Below are 24,179 nucleotides of genomic sequence, written 5' to 3'. Positions count from 1 at the left end.
TTCCCCTCTCACACACACTTTTCCCAATACATCAGAACATCTTCAACCATTTCAGAGCAAAAACCAACTTAATGAAAACTCTGTTTCATGTCAGGCTTGCTTTTATCAAGATCGCACATTTAAATTCTGCAAGGTCAAATTACAGTGAAAATGCACCTTGTTTTCCCAGATAATTGCACAATTCTCTGTTCTGTGCCAAATGTGAATTCATACAGACTCACAGTAAGTGTGCAGTGGTTAATATCTTTATAGCATGTGGCGATAATACAGAAGATAAATACTTTTCAAAGTATCAAACTGAGCTACTGTGATGTTAAAAATTAATGGGTGATCAGGATCAGATTTTAGCAGTAGTTCTTCAGTGTCCTGTCTCATTCTACCTATACGGGCAGCACACATTCCTTTCTCTAAGGAGTAGCACCTGAAATCTGTTCTTCAGTCTCTGAAGCAGCCATCCATGAACTGCCAGCTCACTAGCCAAGAGCACACAGGAGCAGAACAGAATACAATCAAAACACTGAGTCTTCATTTCAAGGGTATTTTCTTCCCTGAAGTTCCAGGAATAGCAGCTTCACTCTTCTCCCATCCTCACAGCAGAAGAGTTTGTCCTTTAAAACACTAGCACAAAAAGGATAAAAGCACCCTTAAGTGTCAATGTGACAACACATCTTTTGGCATGGTTACTGTTATACTCTAAAGTTTCCAGACTTCTATGGCAAATCATTTTTGGTAAATCAACTTTTTTTGTTTTTCTGTAAGATGCACTTTCCCTCTCCGATTAAATCATTACAGATGGTGGTAACTGGAACAGTTATTGCTGCTTTCATTAAGTGTCCTCTGCATCCTGGAATGTCCTAAGTGCTACAGCCTCCATGAAAACATTTTAAACAAAGGAAGCTTTAATTAGAGCATGTACCTAGTCTTTAAGCAGTCAGAAGGATGGCTGGAGATTTTAAGAAGTTTAGCAAGTGAATAACTACTTTTAGGTCTGGTATAATTTTTCATTGGTTTAAAATATTGTTTTAAAACATCTGTCAGTAAGTTAAAAAAACAATGTACTGCACTAATATGTTGATACAGGCAAATAATAGGTCAAGCCCAGGGTTCCTGTGCAAACAGTGTAAAAAAGAGTTATAGAATTACAGAATAGTTTGGGTTGGAAGGGACTTCAAAGACCATCTAGTTCCAACCTTCTGGTGTAGGCAGGCTTGCCAACAACTAGATCAGGCTGCCCAGGGCCCCATGCAACCTGGCCTTGAATACCTCTAGGGATGGGCATCCACAACCTCTCTGAGCAGATTGCTCAAGCACCTCACCACTCTCTCTGTGAAAGACTTCTTCCTGACATCTAATCTAACTCTCCCCGCCTTCAGTTTAAAACTATTTTCTCTTGTCCTATCACTATCTACCTGTGTAAAAAGTTGATTTCCCTCCTGTTTACAATTGTCCTTTAAATATTCGAAAGCTGCAATGAAGTCTCTCCAGATCCTTCTCCTCTCCAGGCTGAACAAGCCCAGCTCCCTCATCCTGCCTTCACAGGAGAGGTGCTCCAGGGTTCAGATCACCCTCATGGCCCCTTTCAGGGCCCTTTTCAAAAGCTCCATGTCCTTGAGTTGGGGTCCCCAGTCCAGAATGCACTCCTGCAGATGGGACCCTATGAGAGCAGAGCAGAGAGTGACAATCACCTCCTTCTCACAGCTGTCCATCCCTCTTTTGATGAGCTGGCCTTCTGGACATCAAGTGCATAGTGCTGTCTCATGTTAAGTTTTTCATCTATCTGGACCCCCAAGTCCTTCTTGGCAGGGCTACTCTCAAGTTCTTATCCCAGTCTGGGGGAGATCTGGGATTGCCCTGACCCAAACGCAACACCTTGTACTGGGCCTTGTTAAACCTCATTATGTTGATATGGTCCCACCTTTTGTCAAGGTCCCTTTGGATGGCATCCTTTCCTCTGCCATATCAACTCACCACTTATGTTGGCGTTGTGTGGAAACTTGCTGTGAGTATGCTCAATCCCATCATTTATGTAATTGATAAAGATGCTCAAGAGTACCAGTCCTACAACAGACGCCTGGAGGACACCGTTCATGATCAGCTTCCATCTCAACTGTCATTAACCACAACCCTTTGGCTGTGGCCATCCAACCAGTTCCTTATGCATCAAATAGTCCTCTCTCTGAACCACATCACTCCAATTTAGACATAAGGAGGTACATAAGGAACACATCAAAGGTCTTGCAGAATCAAGGAGAGTTCAGGTTACAGTCTGAATCTTTTTCTTCATCACAGTTCTGTTCTATACCTAATAGCAAAATAGAGGGGAAATTTCAAAATATTGCGGTACCAACTTATTAAAATTCCTGTTAATAGCAAGGGAAACATCAGTGCAGTGCGGTTTCACCAGATGAGAAACAGATGATCAAGAGATGGCAACACTGTTTCAAAACAAACAGGGGAATCAGTAGGCTACCCTCTGCGGTGGTGGCTATGGGGAGTTAGCTGAAGAAGTGAAGGCACGGGACTGCTCTGAAAGTTGGAGTGGATGCTGAGGTGCAGAGTGTAAATGCTGCTCTGCGGGAAGAAGACAAGCAAACAGGAGCTAGATGACAAACAGCAGCAGGAACGAGCAAATGAAGTGGGTAGAAGGACTGATGGCACACCAGCATACCAGCAGCATGGCCTGAAAGAGTTGGGTTTTTGCTTGGAGCATTTTACTCAGTCAACCAGCCTGCTCACTTTTCCATCTGGGATTGGGAGAAAGTGTTGGCACTGTGTATTTGCAGAGGAAAAAAAAAAAACCAGCAATTGCAGCTTAAATTGCTGACAGGTAGCAGATTCATCAAATCACAGAATCATTAAGTTTGGAAGGACTCATAAGATCATCTAGTCCATGTCTATAGCCAGTCTAGTCTGTGTCACTCCATGTGAGAGCTATCCTTCGCTTGAAAACCTCTAGGAAAAATCTCCAAGGTCAGGGGCAGCCTGTTCCAATGCCTCATCACTCTTTCTGAGAAGTATTTCCTAATATCCAACCTTAATCTCCCCTGGAACAATATAAGATCATTACCTCTCTTCCTATTTTTGTTATCTGCAAAAAGAGGCCTCCCTCCACCTCACCACAACCTCCTTTCAGGTAGTTATAGAGAGCAATATGGCCTCCCTTGAGCCTCCTCCAGACTGAACAATCCCAGTTCCTTTATCCACTCCTTTTATGATGTGTGCTCCAGACCCTCCATGAGCTTTGTTGCCCTTCTTTGACATGATCCAAATTGTGCAGACGTGCAGACAGTGTTGGAAACTGATATGAACAGGTCTGCAGCTTGCTTGCTACAGATGTGCGGGCTAGTTGTGACTTCTTTAAGCACCCGAACTAAACAAAATAGAGCATTTATTTACTCCTCCGATAAATAAATAGGTATGATCCCCCCTTAGCAGGCTGATCCCACTTCTGCACATAGACATTGGATTGGGAAAAGCAGGGAGGTCCCGGAGACACGGGAGATATGGTGGAAGCAGGCTGGGGAAACACTGATGACAGTGAGCAGCCATGGACAGAGAGGCAGCACATCTCTCAGATAGCATCCATCTCTGAATCCAACTCAGTTTGTGACAAGCAGTGGTTGTGGGCCTGAGCAAGAGCCAAATGAATCTGCTACGGGTTCTAGCTCTGACCTCACCGGGTTCAAAACAGCCTCCTGCATCTGCATGGGCAGCAGCTTCTCGTCTGCTCTGACTTCCCGTCTGCTCTGACTTCCCGGGGATGCTAATCCGGCATTAACAAGTCAAACTAGCAGGGATCGCTTCTGGCCAGGGGCAAGACTGTTGGATGGCATCGACACTAATTACAATAGTGCATTATCTGTTCTCAGGGACTGCCTTCTTAGAAAGGATTGTGGATGCTTATCAGGAGATGTATTTCTGGGGACTATGTCATTCCATTTGCACAGCATCTCACGTAATTGCAATCTTCCTTCCAACTCTTGTTCCTTTTATTCCGTTTTATGTGGCTGATGGCCGTCATTAGTTGGCACGCATCTGCAAGCTTTAAAAGGGTTCGTATTTATTCCGAACGGCACCGATGACCTAAATAATGCATGAGGCGCGTCCCTGAGCGTTCATCAGCGACGGCCACGACCCAGCCCTCTTGTTTCTCTGTACGCGTTGATGCAATTTAAAGACGATGTGTATCAACATGCATTATAGCGCTGATGTACTTAAGCGCTTTGGAAGCAACGTCAGATGGGTGCCAGCGCGCCCACCATCGACAGCTGTGGAAACCACGGCCCGGCGGGACACTCTTAGGTCGGTATCTGGCCCGACCCGGCCCGGCAGGTGGTGAGGGCGGGCGGGAGGCGGGAGGCGGCGCCGGGCGCGGTGGGCTCCGCCGGGCGGGAGCTCGGCGTTCTGTCGCGGCGGCGAGGGGAGCAGCTCGCCTGGGCGAGCCGCCTTCTCTCAGGGTTACAGGAAAAAGCGTAGCCGTGCCGCACCCGCTGACTTCCTATTGAGTGAGATCCCTCCGCCGCCTGTAGCCGAGCCGGGCTCCGCCGCGGTAGGTACCGGCGCCTTCGGCGGCAGGAGCCGTGCTGGCGCTGCGGGGCCGTCGCAAGCTGCAGCCGCGCCGTGCGGCGATGGCGGTTGTTTCTCTGACGTGAGAGCTGAGAGTTGTGGCTGAGCTGCCGCTTTGCTTGCTTTGGGGAAGAACGCGTTACGCTCGGCAGTGGCTTTACCCGAGGTGTTTCGGGCTGGTGGATACACGGCCCCGCACTCCGTGCGTGCACGCTTTGTGCCCCGAGAGCCGTCGTCGTTTCCTGTTACGGATCTGTCACAGGTATCGCCTGCGCCTAGACCGCGACACTGCGTGTCTGTGGCGGCTGTGTGCCACATGTTGAAAATAAACGCCTAAAAAGCCTGAGCACAACTTTCTGAGCTCTGTTTCTGAGAGACTTCGTTACTTGGTTCTCTAGGCGAGTGCATGGAGCACTGGCTGGGGTTCAGTCTGAATGTTAGTGTTAAGTTGGTGTATTGTGACACTGTGAATCCGATGAATGATTTTTTGCATTTTTGGGACGTGTAGCATCTTCAAGTAAAAAACTGTTGTACTGGCAGACTTCCAAATCGAGTTGCTTGTAGTAGTTGGTTTTGTTCTGTAGTTCTGTCAGCCAGCACTTTGAGCTGAAATATGAAAATATTGTTAGTATTAGTAGTAAGCAGAAGAAAAATGGGTTAGATGGATGCGCTGTGTTAGCAAGGTGGTCAGCATTTGGTTGTGTCGTCCAGACTGGTTCTTTGATAAATAACATTTGGAATCAGAGCGCAGAGAGAAAATACTCAGCACAACAGACAGCTGCCTCCTGTGCTGGGGACAGGGGATGGCGTGCTCAGACATTCAGCTGTAGGAAGGGTGCTAAGAGGCTCTTACATTTCTTAACGTGGTGAGTGAGGGGATGTGGTGTCCCACAGAGGAAGATGAAGGATCTGGTGAAGATGAGCTGTACAGAGGTTTCCCTGTTACGTCATACACGTGCTGCGTTCATGCAGCAGTCTGCACGAATGCCTGCTTCCTCTGTGTCGAGCTCCAACTATTTGAAGAATTTGTCCACTGGGTAGGTAGGAAGGCTGTGAAATACTTGGGAATGTAATTTTTACTGTCTTGTGAAGTTGATATGAGTACGTTTAGGTATCCACAATGGAAAAGCAAAGGGATGTTTGGAAGTGGAAATGCAGGGTAAGCTTCTTAACCACTCTACAAAAGATACAGGATGAAATGGCACATATTATCTATATTTCAAATTAATTATGAAAACCAGGATAAAGTATTGCAGTGAGTTGTACAAATGCAAAACTCATTATCAGCTGTGTCTGTAAGATGAGTTTATAATGTTTTCTGGAATAATGATTGAATCTCTTTTTTAGAATAGCTGTGGTATGAGGGTTGGTAAACTCCACAGTCATGTTCATCTTTTCATGACGATACATTTTATTCTCATCTTGTTCTCTTTTCCTCTTCTATCTGTGGGAACACAGGTTTATCTGCATGGTCCTCCCTGTTCCAGTCACACGTGTAGCACTATGGTGGGTAGCAACTGCAAGGCTGTGCACAGTGGACAAATGCTTTAAAGTAGTACAGTATCTTCCCTCTTACATATGGACTGATGTATATTTCTCATGAACTTCAAATTAAAACAGGTCCTGGATTTGGGAGGTAAGAAAGGGATTTGGGAGGTAAGAAAGGGATTTGGATCTGGCCTTGTGAAAAAACCTCTCTCTTGATGAGAATTCTACCTTTATTTAAAGGGCAATGCATGGATCCATTTCTCATCTAGTTGCTTACGCTGGCAGAGATGTCTTGTTCAGTCCTGCTATCCACCTTTCTTTGAGTGGCTGTGCCCAAGGAGTGGGTACAAAGGCAACTACCTCACCTAATGATGGCCTATGGACTGGAGATCTGTGACAAAATAGTCAGTGCATACACTAACGTCTGTGGTTCCTCAAACACTAACTCTAAGAAGAAAACTCCCAGGATCAGACCTGTACACAGGGTCTATTTAAAACCTTCCTGAAAATTTTCTTTATCAATAAAAACAAGAATGACCTGCAGTGACAATATCTCTAGTTCTCTCTGGTAATTGCCAACAGTCACTTAGGGTAGTATTGTTGTCCTGGCCTTTTTTTTAGAGATACTTCTCAAATTCTATCTGATTGTGTACTTAAAATGAAAAAAAAAAAAAAAAAACAACCTTAATATCATATGCAGCATTTTATATCAAAATGTGTTAATATGCTGGTAAATAATGTTCTATACCGAAGAAAAGGGTTTCTCAAAACAAGTTTTTCATTTGTAACTCTAATGTATGCTAAACAAAGTAATGTTATCTGCAGTTATTAACTGAACTGTCCTTACCTGGCCACCACATCATTCAGGATTTTTGAACAGAAGTATCTTATCATGTTGTTCCTATTTTTTATTTAACTAATTCTATTTAGAGAATGACAGAAGAAAATGTCTTTCCTGCTTTTTCAGGTTCCAGTCAATTTACAGCTAGTAAATTAAAATGTCATTGAACTTTCTGGATGCAGCATTTTTTATTTCTTTTTTTTGCTATGATATCTAAAGAACAAGTTGCTGTGGCTTCATGGAGCTCTGCTTCACACTGCTCCTTTGGATTTTTCCATAAACTTCCTGTTTCCTCAGTAAATCTGTATTGTTTGAATAACACTAAGAATTTAATCTAGGGATTTTAATAGATAATGGTAGCAAATTGGCATCATTTCAAATGTAAATAGGTTTATTTTTCAAGAGAAAATGTGCTTATCTTCTTTGGCTTGAACTTCTATTTAACTGAAATATTAAAATGTTTATTTTTATTCTTCCTGGACTTAGGTTCAGTTATCTACTTTTGGCTTGGTTAGAGGCTATAGGCTATGAAACCAGTGTGCTCAGGATCATTTGCTGTGGAGTCTGCTGCTTTTCCCATGAATGGTCTTGTCAAAGTGCAATTTGTACAGCTTACGGATGTCAGAAAGGGCATAAACTCCCCCTCACTTCTGCTGATTCCTCCAGTTTGTTTGTTCTGCTCTGACCTGTGCAGATGGTCTCTGTTCTTGCTCCTCTGATACCCGCGGATACTCATCCTTGGGTTTGGTCCTGGGAGCTGATGCTTCTGCAGCCTGTTTTCTAGGAAGGAGACTGGAGTTCATATTTGGAACTTCAGGCATTCTGTGCCTGGAATGTCCTCTTTCCCCCCTGGATTTTGTAAATACTAACAGATTTGAATAGTGGAGTTTGGGACACTTACGTTTATAGCTCTTCCAAATGAGTCTGTTGCTACATTAATTCACTGAGATAGCTCAGGCCTGGATTCCTGGCAGTCAGCATTGACTGATCAGGTATAGAGCGGAGGCTGTCTCTGTATGTGGTGGTTGGAGATGCTACAATTGCTACTAAAGTCTGAATAAAAGACACCAACAACTATTCAGTTTTTCTGTATTAGGATTGCTGTAAGCGTTGTATCTGTAGTTAGTAAGAAGGAGTAGCTTTCTAGATTTGAACTGTTAGAAGTTCTTGAAGAACTTACGTTTTATGTAGGCGAAAGACATACTGCCAGTTCAATTTATAAATGTACTGTGATTTCTATTAATGGCATAACAGCTACATTGTGTGCAGAAGTATGTGTCTGTATTGTTAAAAATAATCATAGAATTAGATTTGAATGGAAAAAAACTTTCCTATCCTGAAAGAAGGGAAATATTATTGGAGAAGTAGCACTACATAGAAAACGTGGGGAAAAGTTGTGGGTCTTGTTTTCCTTTGGCTTCATCATATATTTGCACTATAATTATTCCAAATGTCTTAAATTTCAAAATTAAAAATGGAAACGCTGAGGCTTTGTTGGTGTGACAGTTTTATCAAGCGTATTACTTTTTTTTTTTTTTTATGTGACCTTCATTGAGTTTCCCCCTTTGCGCCAGAAATTTTGTTTTGATGAATTAAATTTTTTTTGTTTTCTTGTTGAAGAAAATAGTTATGTTCATGCTGTTTCTTTACAGTTCTGATTTTAGCTTTTGTAGTTGTCTTTCACAAACCAACAGAAGGCTGAGGTTGGAAGAGTTTCAACCCCAGCTCCAGCAGGGACATCCAGATCAGGGTGCCCGAGCGCACACCCAGGTGCCTTCTGGAGATCTCCAGGAAGGAGTCTCCACAGCCTTTCTGGGCATCCTATGCCCAGCCACCCTTATGGTAAAGGAGTGCTGATGCTTAAACATGTTCCCCCACAGGTGAATGACTCTGCACTTCTTGTTAAATGCTGTAAGGCTCCTGCCAGCCCATCTGTCCAGCCTGTTGAGGTCCCTCTGGATGGCAGCACAGCCCTCTGGTATATCAACCTCTTCCCCTAGTTTTGGGTCATCTTTAAGCGAAACATTTCTGAGTTTATGGTGTGACTTGTTCTTTCAGTTCTTTCACATGTGTCTTGAGCAAGTACACAGCCAAACTGCTATTTAGTCACGTATGATTATAGTGATAACCACATAAGATGTAAGCAGATCTGTAACCTGCCGAGTTGCTACGCTGATTTCTGACATCTTGTAATTGGCAATTTGCACCCTGAGTAACCATCTGCTAAACTGGGGAAAGCAGAAAGAGGTGCTGTTACAGCATCAGTACTGAACTGACGGAACAGCTTACAGCAGGGAAGAAACATTGTAGGATCTCCCTAGATCCTCTACATTTCTCTATTTCAGCAAAATCAGATACTTGCAAAGCCATTTACATTTGCTACTTAACAACAACAACAACAAAAATGTTATTTTAGCAAGTGGAAGTATCTGACTGTGTGATGTGCACTAAAGGTGCACTGGAGCAGAACGGAAAGCCGGTTGTGGGTAGAGGACAAGGAGATTGCCGAGTATAGATGGGTTTGATTTTTGTTTAATCTTTTATGTAAGTGCAAGGAACCAAGATATTTTGAAAGCTTGTAAGCTGGCATGGCATTGCAGCTGGATTTCCCATGCCTGGGCTTCTTAGCGCTGTGTTCCACTGCAGTAGAATTTGCAGTAGTTTGGGATATTTTTGGCACAAGCGTAACTTGGAAATGGGTTTTATGACTTCCCTGTGCTTTTAAGTCGCAATTATTCACTATGAGTGTGGGAGTGTGGGATTGCTAGGGTAAGACTTGTCATGAAAACATTTTCCCTATTCTTGGAAGTGCCTAAACTCTTTTTTTGGCTGAAAGCAGCCTCTGTCTTGTGCCTTCAAAAATACAGAACAGGCATTCTAAGATTTCAGCAGAAACTGTTAGCGTTTTTATAAATTCCAAGCGTATAAAAAAGATTTACAGTGGGAAATGTGAAGCATACTTAATAGGCCTTTTTTAATTTTCTTTTTTAATATGGCAGATTGTTCCATTTCTCTGTGTTAAGAGCTTTTGCATCCTTCAAAGCTTTAACCAGGTTGGTTCTTTTGCTCTTACTCTCTTCTCTTTATTTCTCACAATTTCTTTTTGCATGTGATCAATACAGTAATTTAATTTCCAGAAGAAAAATCATTGCTCCCAGGTAAAATCAAATGTCCATGTCATCTTGAAGGGTTGTTTTTTTTCCCCACTACATTTTCTGTTGAAATGGACTGTGAATTTTATTAAAAAAATTTGTGTAAATTGATTGAAAATTTCTCATAAATGGAGTGTTTGCTCATCTGGAAGGCATTTTATTCTGTAGTAATATAGTTATCTGTGTGCCCTGTCTGGGGTGATGTTTGTTTTGTTCTTGGTGTAGGTTGCGATAATATTTTGAATAGTCTACAAATAAGAAAACTTATTACCCATTTTAGTTAGAGTAATGAGATTGCTTCACTCTAGATGACTGCTGTGTGGTGAGAGTTTTATCCTCTTTTTTGCTTTATTTTTTAAGGAAAAACTGTGTTTTTAACATTAGTTTTATTTCCCAAAGTCTTTACAATTAAGAATACATGTTGAGCTTTCGTCACAGGTTTTTATTAAGGGCTACAAAAAAGAAATAATAGAGCTCTATCATTTATGTTAAATGCCCCGAGCTCTTTCCTGTAAACAGCTATAAATGCTTATCTTCACATGCCACACACAGGATTTGGTGTTCTCATGAATTAGTATTTCCTCCAAGATTAAAGCCATATTCACGGAGCTGTTACAAAACATTTTATTTAACTATCTAATAAAATGATTAACTTTTTGAAATGGGAAAAAAAGTTCTTATGCCAGCACAGCATCTGTAATTCATTTTTGCAGAATGTTGATTTGTATTGGGTTCATCCTTTCTTCTATATTTTGTATGAGACACATCATCTTAGAGAGCTCTTGATTAATTTGCTTTGTTTTGTTGATATCAGTAGTTGTCTCTGAAGTGCATTAGTTGCTCCGCAATCGTTAGTCACCTAGCTAGTAAAGTACGGTGGACTGCATCACTGCTGACCACACTGCATAGCACAGTCTTTGGTGTGTGTTCTACAGGGCTAGTTAAGAGTCATCTGACTGTTAGAGCTTGCCTTTATTTTTGAGTGGAATGCAGTTTTCATTTAGCCATTTTAAGAGTTAGCCTTGCTTAATGCCTGCTCCCAAAGGATGGTTGGGCAAACCAAATTTCAAATAAATGTAATTCTCTTTCTTACCAATCCTTGGACATCTGGAGGGCAGACTTTGGTCTCTTTCTGTCCATGGTTAAAAAAGTCCCTCGGGAGGTAGTTCTGAAGGGCATGGGAGCCCAGGAAGACTGGGAATACTTTAAGGAAGTTATTTTAAAGATGCAGGAGCTGACCATCTCCAAGTCATGGCAGACAAGCTAATAGGGAAGGAAACCGATCTGGCTGAACAGAGACCTTTGGCTAGAACTCAGGAACAAAAGGAAAGTTTATGGTCTTTGGAAAAGTGGCCAAGCAACTTAGGAGAATTACAAGTATATGGTGAAGCTATGCAGAGAGAAAATCAGGCTAAGGCCCAGCTAGATCTGAATTTGGCCACTAGGGTGAAAGATGACAGTAAATGTTTCTATAAATACATCAGCAATAAGAGAAGGGCTAGGGAGAGTCTTCTTCATTTGTTGAACACCAAGAGCAACTTGGTAACAAATGATCAGGATAAGGCTGAGGTGCTTAATGCCTTCATTGCTTCGGTCTTTAATAGTAAGACTTGTTACTCCCTGGGAACAAAGCCCTTTGTGCTGGTAGAAAGGGATGGGGAACAGAAGGGCCCTGCTTTATCTCTGATGAGGTGGTTTTGGACCTGCTCTGAAGGCTGGATACTCACAAGTCCATGGGGCCGGATGGATTGCACCCTAGAGTGCTGAGGGAGTTGGAGGATGTGGTTGCCAAGCCACTCTCCATCATTCTTTGGCAGTCCTGGCTAACCGAGGATGTCCCGGCAGGCTGGAGACTGGCAAATGTGACGCCCATCTTCAAAAAGGGCTGGAAAGGTGATCCTGGTAGCTACAGACCTGCCAGTCTCACCTCAGTGCCCGGGAAGGTTGTGGAACGGATGATCTTGGGAGCCACCACGGACCAGTTAAAGGTCAACCAGGGGATCAGGCCCGGTCAGCATGGGTTTAAGAATGGTAAAGCCTGTCTGACAAACCTGATTTCATTCTATGGCAAGGTGACCCGCTTAGTGGATGAGGGTAAGGCTGTCAATGTGGTTTACCTGGAGTTCAGTAAGGCCTTCAACACTGTCCCCCACAGCATTCTCATGGAGAAGCTGGCTGCCCATGGTTTGGATGGGCGTACGCTCCGCTGGGTGAAACACTGGCTGGATGACCAGATCCAAAGAGCTGTGGCCAACAGAGCTAAATCCAGCTGGTGGCCGGTCACGAGTGCTGTCCCCCAGGGCTCAGTACTGGGGCAGCTTCTATGAAACATCTTTATTAATGATCTTGATGAGGGGATTGAGTGCACCCTCAGTAAGTTTGCAGATGACTCCTAGTTGAGAGGCAGTGCTGATCTGCCCGAGAGGAGAAGGGCACTACAGAGGGACCTGGATAGGCTGGATTGATGGGCCAAGGTTAACTGTACGTATTTCAACAGGGCCAAGTGTTGGGTCCTGCATTTTGGTCACAACAACCCCAGGCAACCCTACAGGCCTGGGGAAGAGTGGCTGGAAAGCTGCCTGATGGAAAGGGACCTTGGTGTATTGATGGACAGTTGGCTGAGTGTGAGCCAGCAGTGTGCCCGGGTGGCCAAGAAGGCCCATGGCATCCTGGCTTGTATCAGGAATGGTGAGGTGAGCAGGACTAGGGAAGTCATCCTGCCCCTGTACTTGGTGCTGGTGAGGTCTCACCTCAAGTACTGTGTTCAGTTTTGGGCACCTCAGTACGCTGTACACAGTACACAGTGTACACAGTACACAGGACACTGAGGTGCTGGAGCAAGGCCGAAGAAGGGCAGCAAGGCTTGTGAAGGGCTTGGAGAACATGGCCTACGAGGGGAGATTGAAGGAACTGGGGCTGTTTAGTATGAGGAAAAGGAGGCTGAAGGGAGACCTTATTGCTCCCTTCCAGTACCTGGAAGGTGATTGCAATGAGAGCAGGGGTGGTCTCTTCTCACTGGTGACGGGTGACGGGACAAAGGGGAAGTGGCGCCATGGGAGGTTTAGGCTGGATATCAGGAAAACTTCTTTACAGGAAGGGTTGTTAAGCACTGGAATAGGCTTCCCAGGAGGTGATTGAGTCACCATCCCTGGATGCGTTTAAAAACCATTTGGATGTGGTGCTCAGGAACATGATTGTAGAGGGTTGTTAGAGTTAGGGCAGTATGGTTAGGCTGTGGTTGGACTCAGTGATCTTGAAGGTCTTTTCCAACCTGAGTGATTTTATGGTTCTGTGATTCACACTGCAATTAGAAGACAGATTGTATCCCGTCCAGAAGGGTTTCAGATATGCTTGCCCCTTTCATCTTTCTGGAAAACTTGAAAACTGGAAAACTGTATCAGATTTCTCACATCATGCAGGAAACTAACATTTAGGCAAATCAATACTTAAACTGAACACAAGTGGGTCATGATTCTTGTCATATAAATGCTTGCAAAATGTTAAAGTTACAAGGGCATCTTTACTTGAACTACATGCTTTTTATTTATTTAATATTTTTATTTCCTGACAGTGTTTCCTGCCCATACTTACTGAAAAGGAAATGTTCAACTGTTGGATTTGGATATTTATCTTGCTCTGTAGATCTATAGCAGGTATGTTTCTTAATTACTAGCACTCATTTTGCCAATAGAAAATTTCCCATCAAGGATCCTTTGCCAAATGTAATTTTTAAGAGTTATTAATATGAAAACCAGAATATTTTAAACATAGGAGTTAGCAGGTGAGTAGGTAGTTTACAGTGTAGAGTGAAAGATTAACTTACATGGGGTATTCTTGATCTCTCTTTGTGGTGTGCAAACTGTCATTGCTTTAGGTTTTTGTCTTTTTTTATTTTTAATATTTTAAAAGTTACAATGTTAGCTGTTTACCTCTTGCGCAGGATGATGGAGGACACTGCATCCGGAAGTTGTATCACGGTTCAGTTCTTGTTGGGTTGTCAAGATTTAGCTTTGGTGATCTGCTGTAGTCCAAATTACTAACTTTGTAATACATGAGCATCCAAGGAGCAGTTAATGTCTGCTCTTTTAGATCTAGTTTACGTCAAATGTTAGTCATCATTACATGAATTTCTGAATAATAACATTATCCCTGATCTTGAAAGTCACAATAGCAGTAACAATGTGTGAATGTTTTGGAGGTTTTTTTTAATTAATTAATTTTTTAGAAGTGTGGCAGTTCCATAGTCAGTTTAAGCTTGCACCAGTAACTATTGAAATTGCAGTGAATGTTGTATGGCTGGTTCTGAAGTGGTTAAGAAGCAGACCTGAATGGAAAACCACAGGCTTTTATTTTTCATCAGTATTCTGTAGGTTGCTCCAAAAGTAGTGCCTCCTACTTATTTCCATGGAAACTACAGCAGATACAGAACACGAAATGACACAGTTTGACAGAGCAAATTCTCAGCTGCAAAAATGCTTTTCAATATAGTCACTAACAGTTGCTATACATTCTCAACGGCAAAGATATAGAAAATCATTCTTGCACAATGCCTATATTAATATGTATCACATAGGTGCCATCTGAGCATTTTATTTGAACTATATTTAAAAAAAAAAAGCAATGAAATGATCTCTGGGCATATACTTCAATAACAAAGTAAGTACTATATTTTCTCATTCTTTTAAGAGACTAGGTTATATGATAACTTTAATTTTGTTTTCAGATGAGAACTCTACTAGAGATGCTGACATTTTTCCTTCTTCTCCTGAAATTGAAAGAGGATCCACCCTGAAACTATTCTGTGTTCTTGGAAAACATTATACACCTCACAGGAATGCAAGCCACATCATCTGGAAATTGAATCGTGAATTAATTGCTCAGGAAAACTATAATATCGTCAATGAGACTGTATCTAGTATAACTATCAATAATTTCACTCACAACAAAGCACATGTGAAGTGCTTCATTAAGTACTTAGGGAAGGAACAACTTCTGGTTCACACTGAAGTTAAATCTGGATGTAAGTAGAAATATGGGGCAACTGATTTTAACATTTTTTAATAACTTCAAGAAATATTTTTAAAACAACTCCCCTCCCCTCTCCTGCCCTCCTTGTGGCATTGCAAGTCACTTATCTTCATTATCTCCTTTTTTTTTCTAAACTAAAGCATGAAATTTCTGGCAAACCTTATTCATGCAAGTCCATAACCTCTCTGACCCAGTGTTTGGCCAGTTAAATCAATGCAACCTTTCTCTTTTGTTTCTCATATCTAGCTTAGCCAACTTTAGATTTCTCCAGGGATGTTTTACTTTCTAATCTAGTGATCCTAAAGCATTATAGTCTCATCTGGAGAAGACTGAAGGGTAAATTAAATACTGTTTTTTCTAATTTATTGAACAGGTTAAGTCCAAGCTATGCTAACATCTGCATGGAGATCCTTTTCTAGTAAAGAATAAATGCAGAGAAGTAAATTTCTGGAATAAAGAACATCAGAAAGTATTGCCTGTTTTCAAAGTTGAGTGTATCTTAAGCACGTTAGCAAAAGGGATATCTTTTGAAGAGCTATGTTAAATAGAATAGAGATGTATTATTTCAGAGAGAGAGCTTCTTATAGAGTTCATAGAACTCTCTTTTCAGCTAATTTATTGGAGATCTCTGTCTTCACTCCCATTTCTTCTGTTGACTGAAGAGGACTAGCTTCAACACAGATATCAAGAGGGTGTTGCATTTTTTTTTATGAATGGCTTCAGACTATAAAGATTGCATTCCTTTGTGCTATCTTGCTTGGAAGAGTGGGAGTCTGGAATTGGAGGGGTCTTTTCAGAGTTGTATTCATACATTTCTTGGGAAGTTAACTTTCTGAGGTCATGAGGACTTTTCAGATCATCAGTTTTGACTGGATATGTGGTAATGGGAAGGAACTAAGTGGAACTGTGTCTTTCAGAGGATGCCCTCTTTTTGTGAACTTTTAAATTGTTTCTTTGTTTTTCTGTTGCTAACTGGACTGGCATTTAGCTGTAGGTGTTTCGCAGAGGTTATACTTAGAGGTTCAGGCTGAAGTGCATATTCATTTGATGTAAGTTTCTGTAATGCGTTAGTAGAAAAATTCTTTCAGACCCACTTAATTATGTACTTCTGAGAAGTAGCTGGGGCAAATTGCCTGGCTTTAGTTGGGAAGGAGAGTGGTTTTGGTTTTGTGAAGGGTTTTGAGGGCAATAAGAAATTCTTAAATTAAGTTCTATGCATGTCATGTAGTGGTTTAGTGTAATCAGCCTGCCTACCAACATTTGAAGTTTTATATTAAAATAATATAATATAATATAATATATGAGAAATTTTTTTCCTTTGTCATTGTAGTTCCACCAGGCACACCAAGAAATATTTCCTGCATTTATGATGTTGATATTAAGCTTACCTGTAACTGGACTTCAGGAAGAGAAACAAATCTTGCAACAAGTTATACTCTTTACAGAAAAATGTAAGTATAGAATGTACCACGAACTGGAGTGCCAGGGTGAGACCACTAGTCGTGTGTCATCATTCTTCCCACCCCCCCATTTCCTGACTTGTTTAAAGTAAACTGAGAAGCATAGAAACATCATGTAGTTCAGAAGCATTTCTTAATGCTATTAATTTTGAGTTGGTAATGGTTGAAAAAACTTACTACCTGATACCATTTTGGTTCTCTGTGTGTAAGTAATGAGCATTTTCAACCTAATACTCAGTAGACGTAGAAATGTTTACGTCAGAACTTCAATTCATTTGTTTCCTCAAGGTAACATTACTAATTAGAGAAAAGTTGAGTAAGCCTAAGTACAAACATCAGCTTTTAGGGTATCCCACTGGTGAAGTAGAATGAAAATTCTTTGTGCTTTTAGCTATCCTCACTTTGCGTGAGGAAAGAAGGTGTGTCCTTTCTCTGCTTTAAACAATTTCCTTGTTAAAACCATTGAATTCTCTGTTATTTTGTCTAGTGATAGCAAGTACAGTTGTTTGTAATCATGTGTTACACTTAGAGATATTTTAAGGCTTACTAAATAGCAGTTTTCAAGGTGCTCTTCTTACTGGCAGCATTTTGTGCAATACAGTTATTACAAGCCAAGCCTTTCATCTGAATTGTTGTATAGATGCTGAAAATTTGCATAATTTACTCGTTTGCTTACCAAAATATGCTTGGTATCTAGCAGCATCTATTGCATGCTTGGCACGTTAAAATGACAATTACTATGTTGTAAAGGTATCCTGAGCATTAAAAAAATATGTACGATTGATAACTGTTTATCTTTTCTAGAGATAAATTTGTAATTTCAAGGAAAAGTGCTGGGGAGAAGGAAGAAAAAAAAAAAGCAGAACTGTGCAAATATAATGATGAGCCATTTGGCAGTTTAATCTGGGAGTCTTTGAAGTCATAATGTTTTAATGATTGAAGGAAGAGTTGTCCTTCTTGGATTGCTTACACACAGGGATTTGCATTTACAAATATCACAGAATGTCAGGGGTTGGAGGGGACCTGGAAAGATCATCCAGTCCAATCCCCCTGCTGGAGCAGGAGCACCTGGATCAGGTCACACAGGAATGCATCTAGGAGGGTTCTGAATGTCTCCAGAGAAGGAGACCCTGCAACCTCTCTGGGCAGCCTGCTCCAGTGTCCTGTTGCCCTCACCACGAAGAAGGTTTTTCTCATGTTTATGTGCAACCTCCTTTGTTCCAGCAATCCCACACTTTTTTATGTTTTTATGACCCCATTATAAGAGCGTAAGTATTTGCTTCATTCAATTTCAGTTAAGTATTGTTTAAAAGGTTACTTTTTCACAAATTACTGTGACAACATGAAGTCAGTGTTGTTTCAAGGCAGATCTCAGATGCAGTTTTGAATGTGCCAGCAGATTTCATCTCAAACATACTTGTTAGTCTGTTTTTTAGAATAATACTGCTTGTTTCTTTTTGTGTTTAGTCAAACCTTTAGATAGTATGCTGGTATGACTAATTTTCTGAAATTTTCTTGACAATTGGAAGGAGTTTTTACTTCATGTGAGATATGTTCTTTTAGTAAGTTATGCAAACATGTATACCTTTTTAATGAAGTGATAAGGGAGGAAAAAGTCTGTAACTTTATTTCATTTTAGGCTTGGCATTTATTCACCTTTATTTCTGGTTTACTACTTCCAAATTTATTACTGCTTTTGGTGTTACTGTGTTTGTCACTTAGCTGATTTTGTAAAACCAAAAACTGATGACAGCTATTGAAGGAAAATATCGGTACTGTTCCTTCCTGTATCTGCACATATTCTTCTTTATCCACGTATTGAATTGAATTGCAGAACTATTTCTTGTAAAATCTAACTACTGATTTTTTATGGGTCTTCCGTATGACTACAAGGCACTTGTACAAGGGAGCAGACACCTATGGATAGAAACAGTTATTCCTGTTATGGAGAGGAGGATTGCTTCCTTTCCAAGCAGATATAGGCTGGGTGGGAAATGGCTTAAGAACAGCTTTGAGGAGAAGGTTTTGGGAGTGTTGGTTGATGGAAGATTCAACATGAGCCATATCCTGGGTTGCAACTATAGAAGTATGTCCAACAGGTCAAAAGAGGTGATTCTGCCCCTCTGCTCTCGTGGGACCCCACCTGGAATACTGCATCCAGTTCTGGGGCCCCGAGCACAAGAAGGACATGGAGCTGGTGGAGCAGGTGCAGAGGAGGTCCATAATGATCAGAAGTCTGGAGCATCTCCCCTATGAGGACAGGCTGAGAGTTGTGGGGCTTTTCAGCCTGGAGAATAGAAGGCTCTGGGTGGACCTTATTGCGGCCTTCCAGTCATAGAATCGTAGAATCATAGAATCACCAAGGTTGGAAAAGACCTAAAAGATCATCCAGTCCAACCGTTCACCTATTCCCAATAGCTCCCACTAAACCATGTCCCTCAACACAACATCCAGTCTTCCCTTGAACACCCCCAGGGTCGGTGACTCCACCGCCTCCCTGGGCAGTCCGTTCCAGTGCCTGACCACCCTTTCTGAAAAGTAATACTTCCTGATGTCCAGCCTGAATCTCCCCTGCTGTAGCTTGAAACCATTCCCCCTGGTCCTATCACTAATGACACGAGAGAAGAGGCTGACCCCCAGCTCACTACAACCTCCCTTCAGGAAGTTATAGAGAGCAATGAGGTCTCCCCTGAGCCTCCTCTTCTCCAGGCTGAACATTCCCAGCTCCTTCAGCCTCTCCTCATATGGCCTGTGTTCCAGACCCCTCACCAGCTTTGTTGCCCTCCTTTGAACACGTTCCAGGGCCTCAATATCTTTCTTGCAGTGAGGGGCCCAAAACTGGACACAGCACTCGAGGTGCGGCCTCACCAGTGCTGAATATAGGGGAACAATCACCTCTCTGCTCCTGCTTGCAACACCATTCCTGATGCAAGCCAGGATGCCATTGGCCTTCTTGGCCACCTGGGCACACTGCTGGCTCACGTTCAGCCAAGCATCAATCAGTACCCCCAGGTCCATTTCCTCTACGCAGTCCTCCAGCCACACCGCCCCAAGCCTGTAGCGTCGCCTGGGGTTGTTGTAGCCGAAGTGCAGGACCCGGCATTTGGCCTTGTTGAAACTCATCCCATTGGCTTCAGCCCAGCTCTCCAGCCTGTCCAGATCCCTCTGTAGGGCCTCGCTACCCCCAGGCAGATCCACACTTCCAGCCAATTTGGTGTCATCTGTGAATTTACTGAGGGTGCACTCGATGCCCTCATGAAGGTCATCAATAAAGATATTGAAGAGGACAGGCCCCAGCACCGACCCCTGGGGAACACCACTCACGACCGGTTGCCAGCTGGATTTGACTCCATTCACCACCACTCTCTGTGCCCGGCCCTCCAGCCAGCTCCTTACCCAGCCAAGAGTGTATCCATCCAAGCCTTGGGCTGCCAGCTTCTGCAGGAGAATGCTGTGGGAGACAGTGTCAAAGGCTTTGCTGAAGTCTAGGTAGACCACATCAACAGCCTTTAGTACCTGAAGTACCTGAAGGCAGCCTACAGGAAAGCTGAGGAGAGACTTTTTATAAGGGCATGTAGTGACAGGACAAGGAGAAATGGTTTTAAACTGGAAGAGGGTAGATTTAGACTAAATATTAGGAGGAAATTCTTTACTGAGAGGGTGGTAAGACACAGGAAGAGATTGCCCAGTGAGGTTGTGAATGCTCCCTCCCTGGAAGCATTCAAGGCCAGGCTGGATGGGGCTTTAACCAACCTTATCTAGAGAGAGGTGTCCCTGCCTGTAGCAGGAGTGTTGGAACTAGATGATCTTAAAAGTCCTTTCCAACATAAACCAGTCTGTGGTTCCTTTTACAGCGCTGCAAGCTTACTCTGTCTTAAAAGTATTCATTAAATACCTATCTGAGACTGTTTTTTGAGTTACACCAAGGATGTGCATAACTGGGGCATAATATGAAGTCTTTAATACAGCTCTCAAATATAAATTTTCATTTGTAGAATTTCTGTGTTGCTAGGTAAAATGAAGCAATTTTTGTTAGCCTTACATCCTGTTCCGCTTACTTGAAAGCACATGCTGAAAAATCAGGAAAATGTGTCAAATTTCAGTTACCTTCTCTGAAATTGGCAGTGGTACAATTTGGCTTTTCTTTACACTGTGTTGAAAAGGTGTGGTTATCTCGTAACTTTGCAATGTGGGATGTGTTTTGGGCTGTATCTGCATACGTATTTTTATAAAACCTCTTAAGTGGACTTGCTTGGTTATTTCACTGCTTTGATTCTTACCTAAAATAATAATAACATGCGAATTAAGTATTTTTTACTTTTTGTTGCTACTCCTTGAAAGTTGTCTTACTAATTTAATCTCTGTGGGCTATTCATATGCCTTATTTCTTGTTTTCATAGAGTGAGTGCAGAAACAGTGCAGTTATGAAACAGTATTTCTTGCACAAATGTATCACCTAAGGAAGTTTTCCTGGGTAAAGAAATTCAGCAACTTTGAAAACATAGAAGTAATAATTAAATCCTAACCTAACAATCAGTGAGGGTTATTATAAGAAAATGTTCTGGTGCATAACTCCTGTTATTTCTCCTGTTTTTCAATTTTTAGTATGAGTGTACAAGGTCCAATTATGCAGGAGATGAAGATCTCTGTCTGCCGAAGCAAAACTGAGTCATGTTCATTTCATTACCCAAATATTCCATTTGGTGATAATCTTTGTTTTCAAGTGAAAGCTGAAAATGTTTTGGGTGAAGCTTCATCGGATTGTGTTCCTATAAATATGGAAGAAATAGGTAATTAAAAAAGAGTTAAATAAAAGCAGAAACAAAATATATGTTGAACTAATGGCATCTTCCCCATTTATTTTTCTTTCTCTGTAAATACAGCTTCGAGAATCCTGAACAAATTGTGTAAAGTACAGTAAGTTAGTTTTAGTAGAATAAAACTCTATGAAAAAAAAATATTTCCATTATAAAGTTTTGAAATAATTCTTTAGATTTCAGTTAGTTTTGTATTGGTTTTCTTTTGAATGAACAACTCATTTCAATTGGTAGTTAAAATTCGTAGAACAGTAGAATATCTAAAGTTGGAAGAGACCCAACTGGATCATTGAATCCAAGTCCTGACTCCACACTTGACTATCTAAAAGATTAAACTGTGAGATTGCAAAGTGTCTGAAATGAATGACATCTGGTGTTTAATAAAATGCTTAATTCCTTTTAATTTTCTGAAAATTTGGATGCTTCCTGTTTAGTCAAGTGAATCTCCCCATATGTTTTAGCTGATTGTCTTTCTATGTAAAATTCTTTGAACTGTTAGGAAAAGACAGCAAATTTTAGCAATTTGTATTCATAATACAGAATACCTGGAATATCTAACTCCAGCAATATTTTAGCTGATGTCTGCAATAAGGCAAAAATTACTGAAGCATTTTTTAATCTATGAGTAAAGGCAATATACTAAAATTCTTTCCTACAATAACTGGTACGTGAACTGTTTGTGTTTTTGAGTAGTACTAGGTGTCAGTAGAGTGTCTGGCTGTAAATGAATGGTGATACTGTCATATCGCCAGATCTGCCTCTCGTTTATTCTACTATTCTACTTTCTGGTTAGGAATGTGAAAAAAAACACGCGTTCTGCAGGTCTCAGGAGTTGTAGCACTATTTTGGCTCCCTCTTCTTCTGTACTGCTTTCTCCTTTACTCATTCTGGTGTATGTATTCAAGATTTTGATCTCAGTAGAGTGAAGTCAGCATTGTCACTCTTTCCTGCATAATGTACATCCCTCTAAATACTTTCTTCTTCAGTGTGAGCGACAGGCTGCTGTGATGCGTTGGATTTGGTGGCTCTCTACGAGATGTTGGTGGGAAGAGTGGGTCTAGGATGAGTCCCAGTTATAAGGCTTGCCCCGAGCTGGATTTTGTGGAATATAAACAACTAAACTACAATGATGTTATTTTTCTGCTCAAATCCTGTGTGTCAGATTCAGCTCCTCAGTGATTTTCAGGCGTGAAACAGCTGCTTGTACCACACGTAGCACACAGGAAGTTATGTGAGGTACAAGTTTTAGCTGTGGTAAAGAAATGTCAAGAAGAGCCAGTCCTAAAGTCAGTGTTAAGAACTCAAGAGGCTTAACAGTGCTGTTTCAGAGGAAACTACTGTAATTCTTTTATTTGTGTATTCTTGATGCAGCACTTCATCAGCTCTCCAGCCTTGTGTGCCTTTATGCCTTGTGTTCAGATTTGCTGTGGGTCCATGTTGCTTTCCACATCCTGTGTATCAGTCATCTCTCTTTTGTGTTTGTCATTTTGTCATTGTCTTCTTCACATTGCTCTTGCCCTGAAATCCTTTGTGACAGAATTATTTCCCCATGTGCATTTAGAAATTGACCTTAGCAACTGAGCACCGGTTCTTTTCTTTTCCCTGCTGTTGTCTGTGAGAAGAGATTCTGATATCTTCAGCACTGATACAGGTGGGAGAAACCTGTACATCTGTTTGAGAGTGATTTTGTTAGCTTCAATTACATGTACAATCTCTTATAAATAATTTCCCATATATAGAGTTATGTCTATAAAATGCACCATCATATGAATTCTCTGTTGGACTGTATGTAATTGGGATAGTAGTTAAACTTCTTGGAAAACACATAGACCAGTTCTGATATTTATATACGCTTTTTCTTTTGTTTCTCCATTCTAGAGAGATTTCAACCTCCTGAAATACTTTCATTAAAAAAATATGCTGGTATAAAGCAGTTGCTTACAGTAACCTGGAAGATACCTGAGAAAAGTACACGCTTACTGGATGTAAAATGCCAGATTCGATACAGAAACTTGTATTCGAACTCATCGGTAAACTGCTCTTGTTCTCTTTTGAATGTGGGCTCTGTAACTAATTTCATAATGCTATAAAAGGCTGACTATAAAAAAGATAAGCAATTGGAAATGTGTACATACAATGTGTAAAAAAACATGTGTTTTAATGAGCTAAAATAAAGAAAAAAAAAGCCGCCTGTCTAAAACCTTATTAAATTTGGAATGGAAAACAGTAAGATTGTGAATGGAATCATCACTTTCATACTGAGAAGCATGAAATAAGCCATCTGAAATAAGACAAAGTCTAAATAATATTGTTTTTCCCTACAGCCGTCCTTCATTCAAGAGAAAGACAGACATTCATTCAGAAAGACAGACTCAGAAAAATAACCTACTTATTTTCTATCTTGCAAAATCTGTACTTTGGTATGCTTGAAAATTAATATATAAATTAGTTCATCTTAATCTGATTCATCTACTATGGTTGGAAGTAAATGTTGTTTTCATTACCAGAATACAAAGCAAAAATGACATCTCGACTAGTTGTGTGTAACAGGCCATTCCTTTGCCATTCACAGAAATATCAGAAGTACAGTATGTATCAAAATATGTACTGACCAAAAGGAAAATTCATCCTAGACAATAAAACAACGAACTGAACGCATACCTAATTATCCTCCACTAAAATAACAAGCTTTTATCATCATTTCCAATTGCTTCTTATCTTTTTTTTTACACATTGTATGTTCAATACTGGCAAAGAATAGAAAAAATCATCAGTGTAACTAATAGAAGTTCTTGGAGCTTGAAAGAAGCTCCTGACGCTAACGTGT

At 41.2% G+C, this 24,179-nt stretch overlaps 1 protein-coding gene across 2 annotated transcripts in view; it reads left to right on the top strand.

Moving 5' to 3' along the window:
• The first annotated feature begins 4,424 nt into the window (after positions 1-4,424).
• IL31RA (interleukin 31 receptor A) overlaps positions 4,425-24,179 on the top strand; it is a 40,932-nt gene continuing 21,177 nt past the window's right edge. The window contains exons 1-6 of one of the 2 annotated variants that reach the window (XM_042825906.1): positions 4,425-4,549; positions 13,619-13,700; positions 14,771-15,067; positions 16,406-16,526; positions 21,141-21,325; positions 23,231-23,382. In XM_042825906.1, coding sequence (XP_042681840.1) covers positions 13,649-13,700; positions 14,771-15,067; positions 16,406-16,526; positions 21,141-21,325; positions 23,231-23,382 — 807 coding nt within the window. In that variant the 5' untranslated portion in view covers positions 4,425-4,549; positions 13,619-13,648. Of the gene's footprint in view, positions 4,550-4,609; positions 4,829-13,618; positions 13,701-14,770; positions 15,068-16,405; positions 16,527-21,140; positions 21,326-23,230; positions 23,383-24,179 lie in introns of those variants that run through there. The other variant, XM_042825907.1, reaches the window with a different exon arrangement.

The sequence above is a fragment of the Centrocercus urophasianus genome, unplaced genomic scaffold (assembly GCF_019232065.1).
Source record: "Centrocercus urophasianus isolate 14NV4802_14NV808 unplaced genomic scaffold, USGS_Curo_1.0 seq_25, whole genome shotgun sequence".
In the NCBI taxonomy this organism is placed as follows: domain Eukaryota; kingdom Metazoa; phylum Chordata; class Aves; order Galliformes; family Phasianidae; genus Centrocercus; species Centrocercus urophasianus.
Note: the sequence above shows the minus strand (reverse complement) of the source record. Positions and strands in the feature narration are given on the sequence as shown.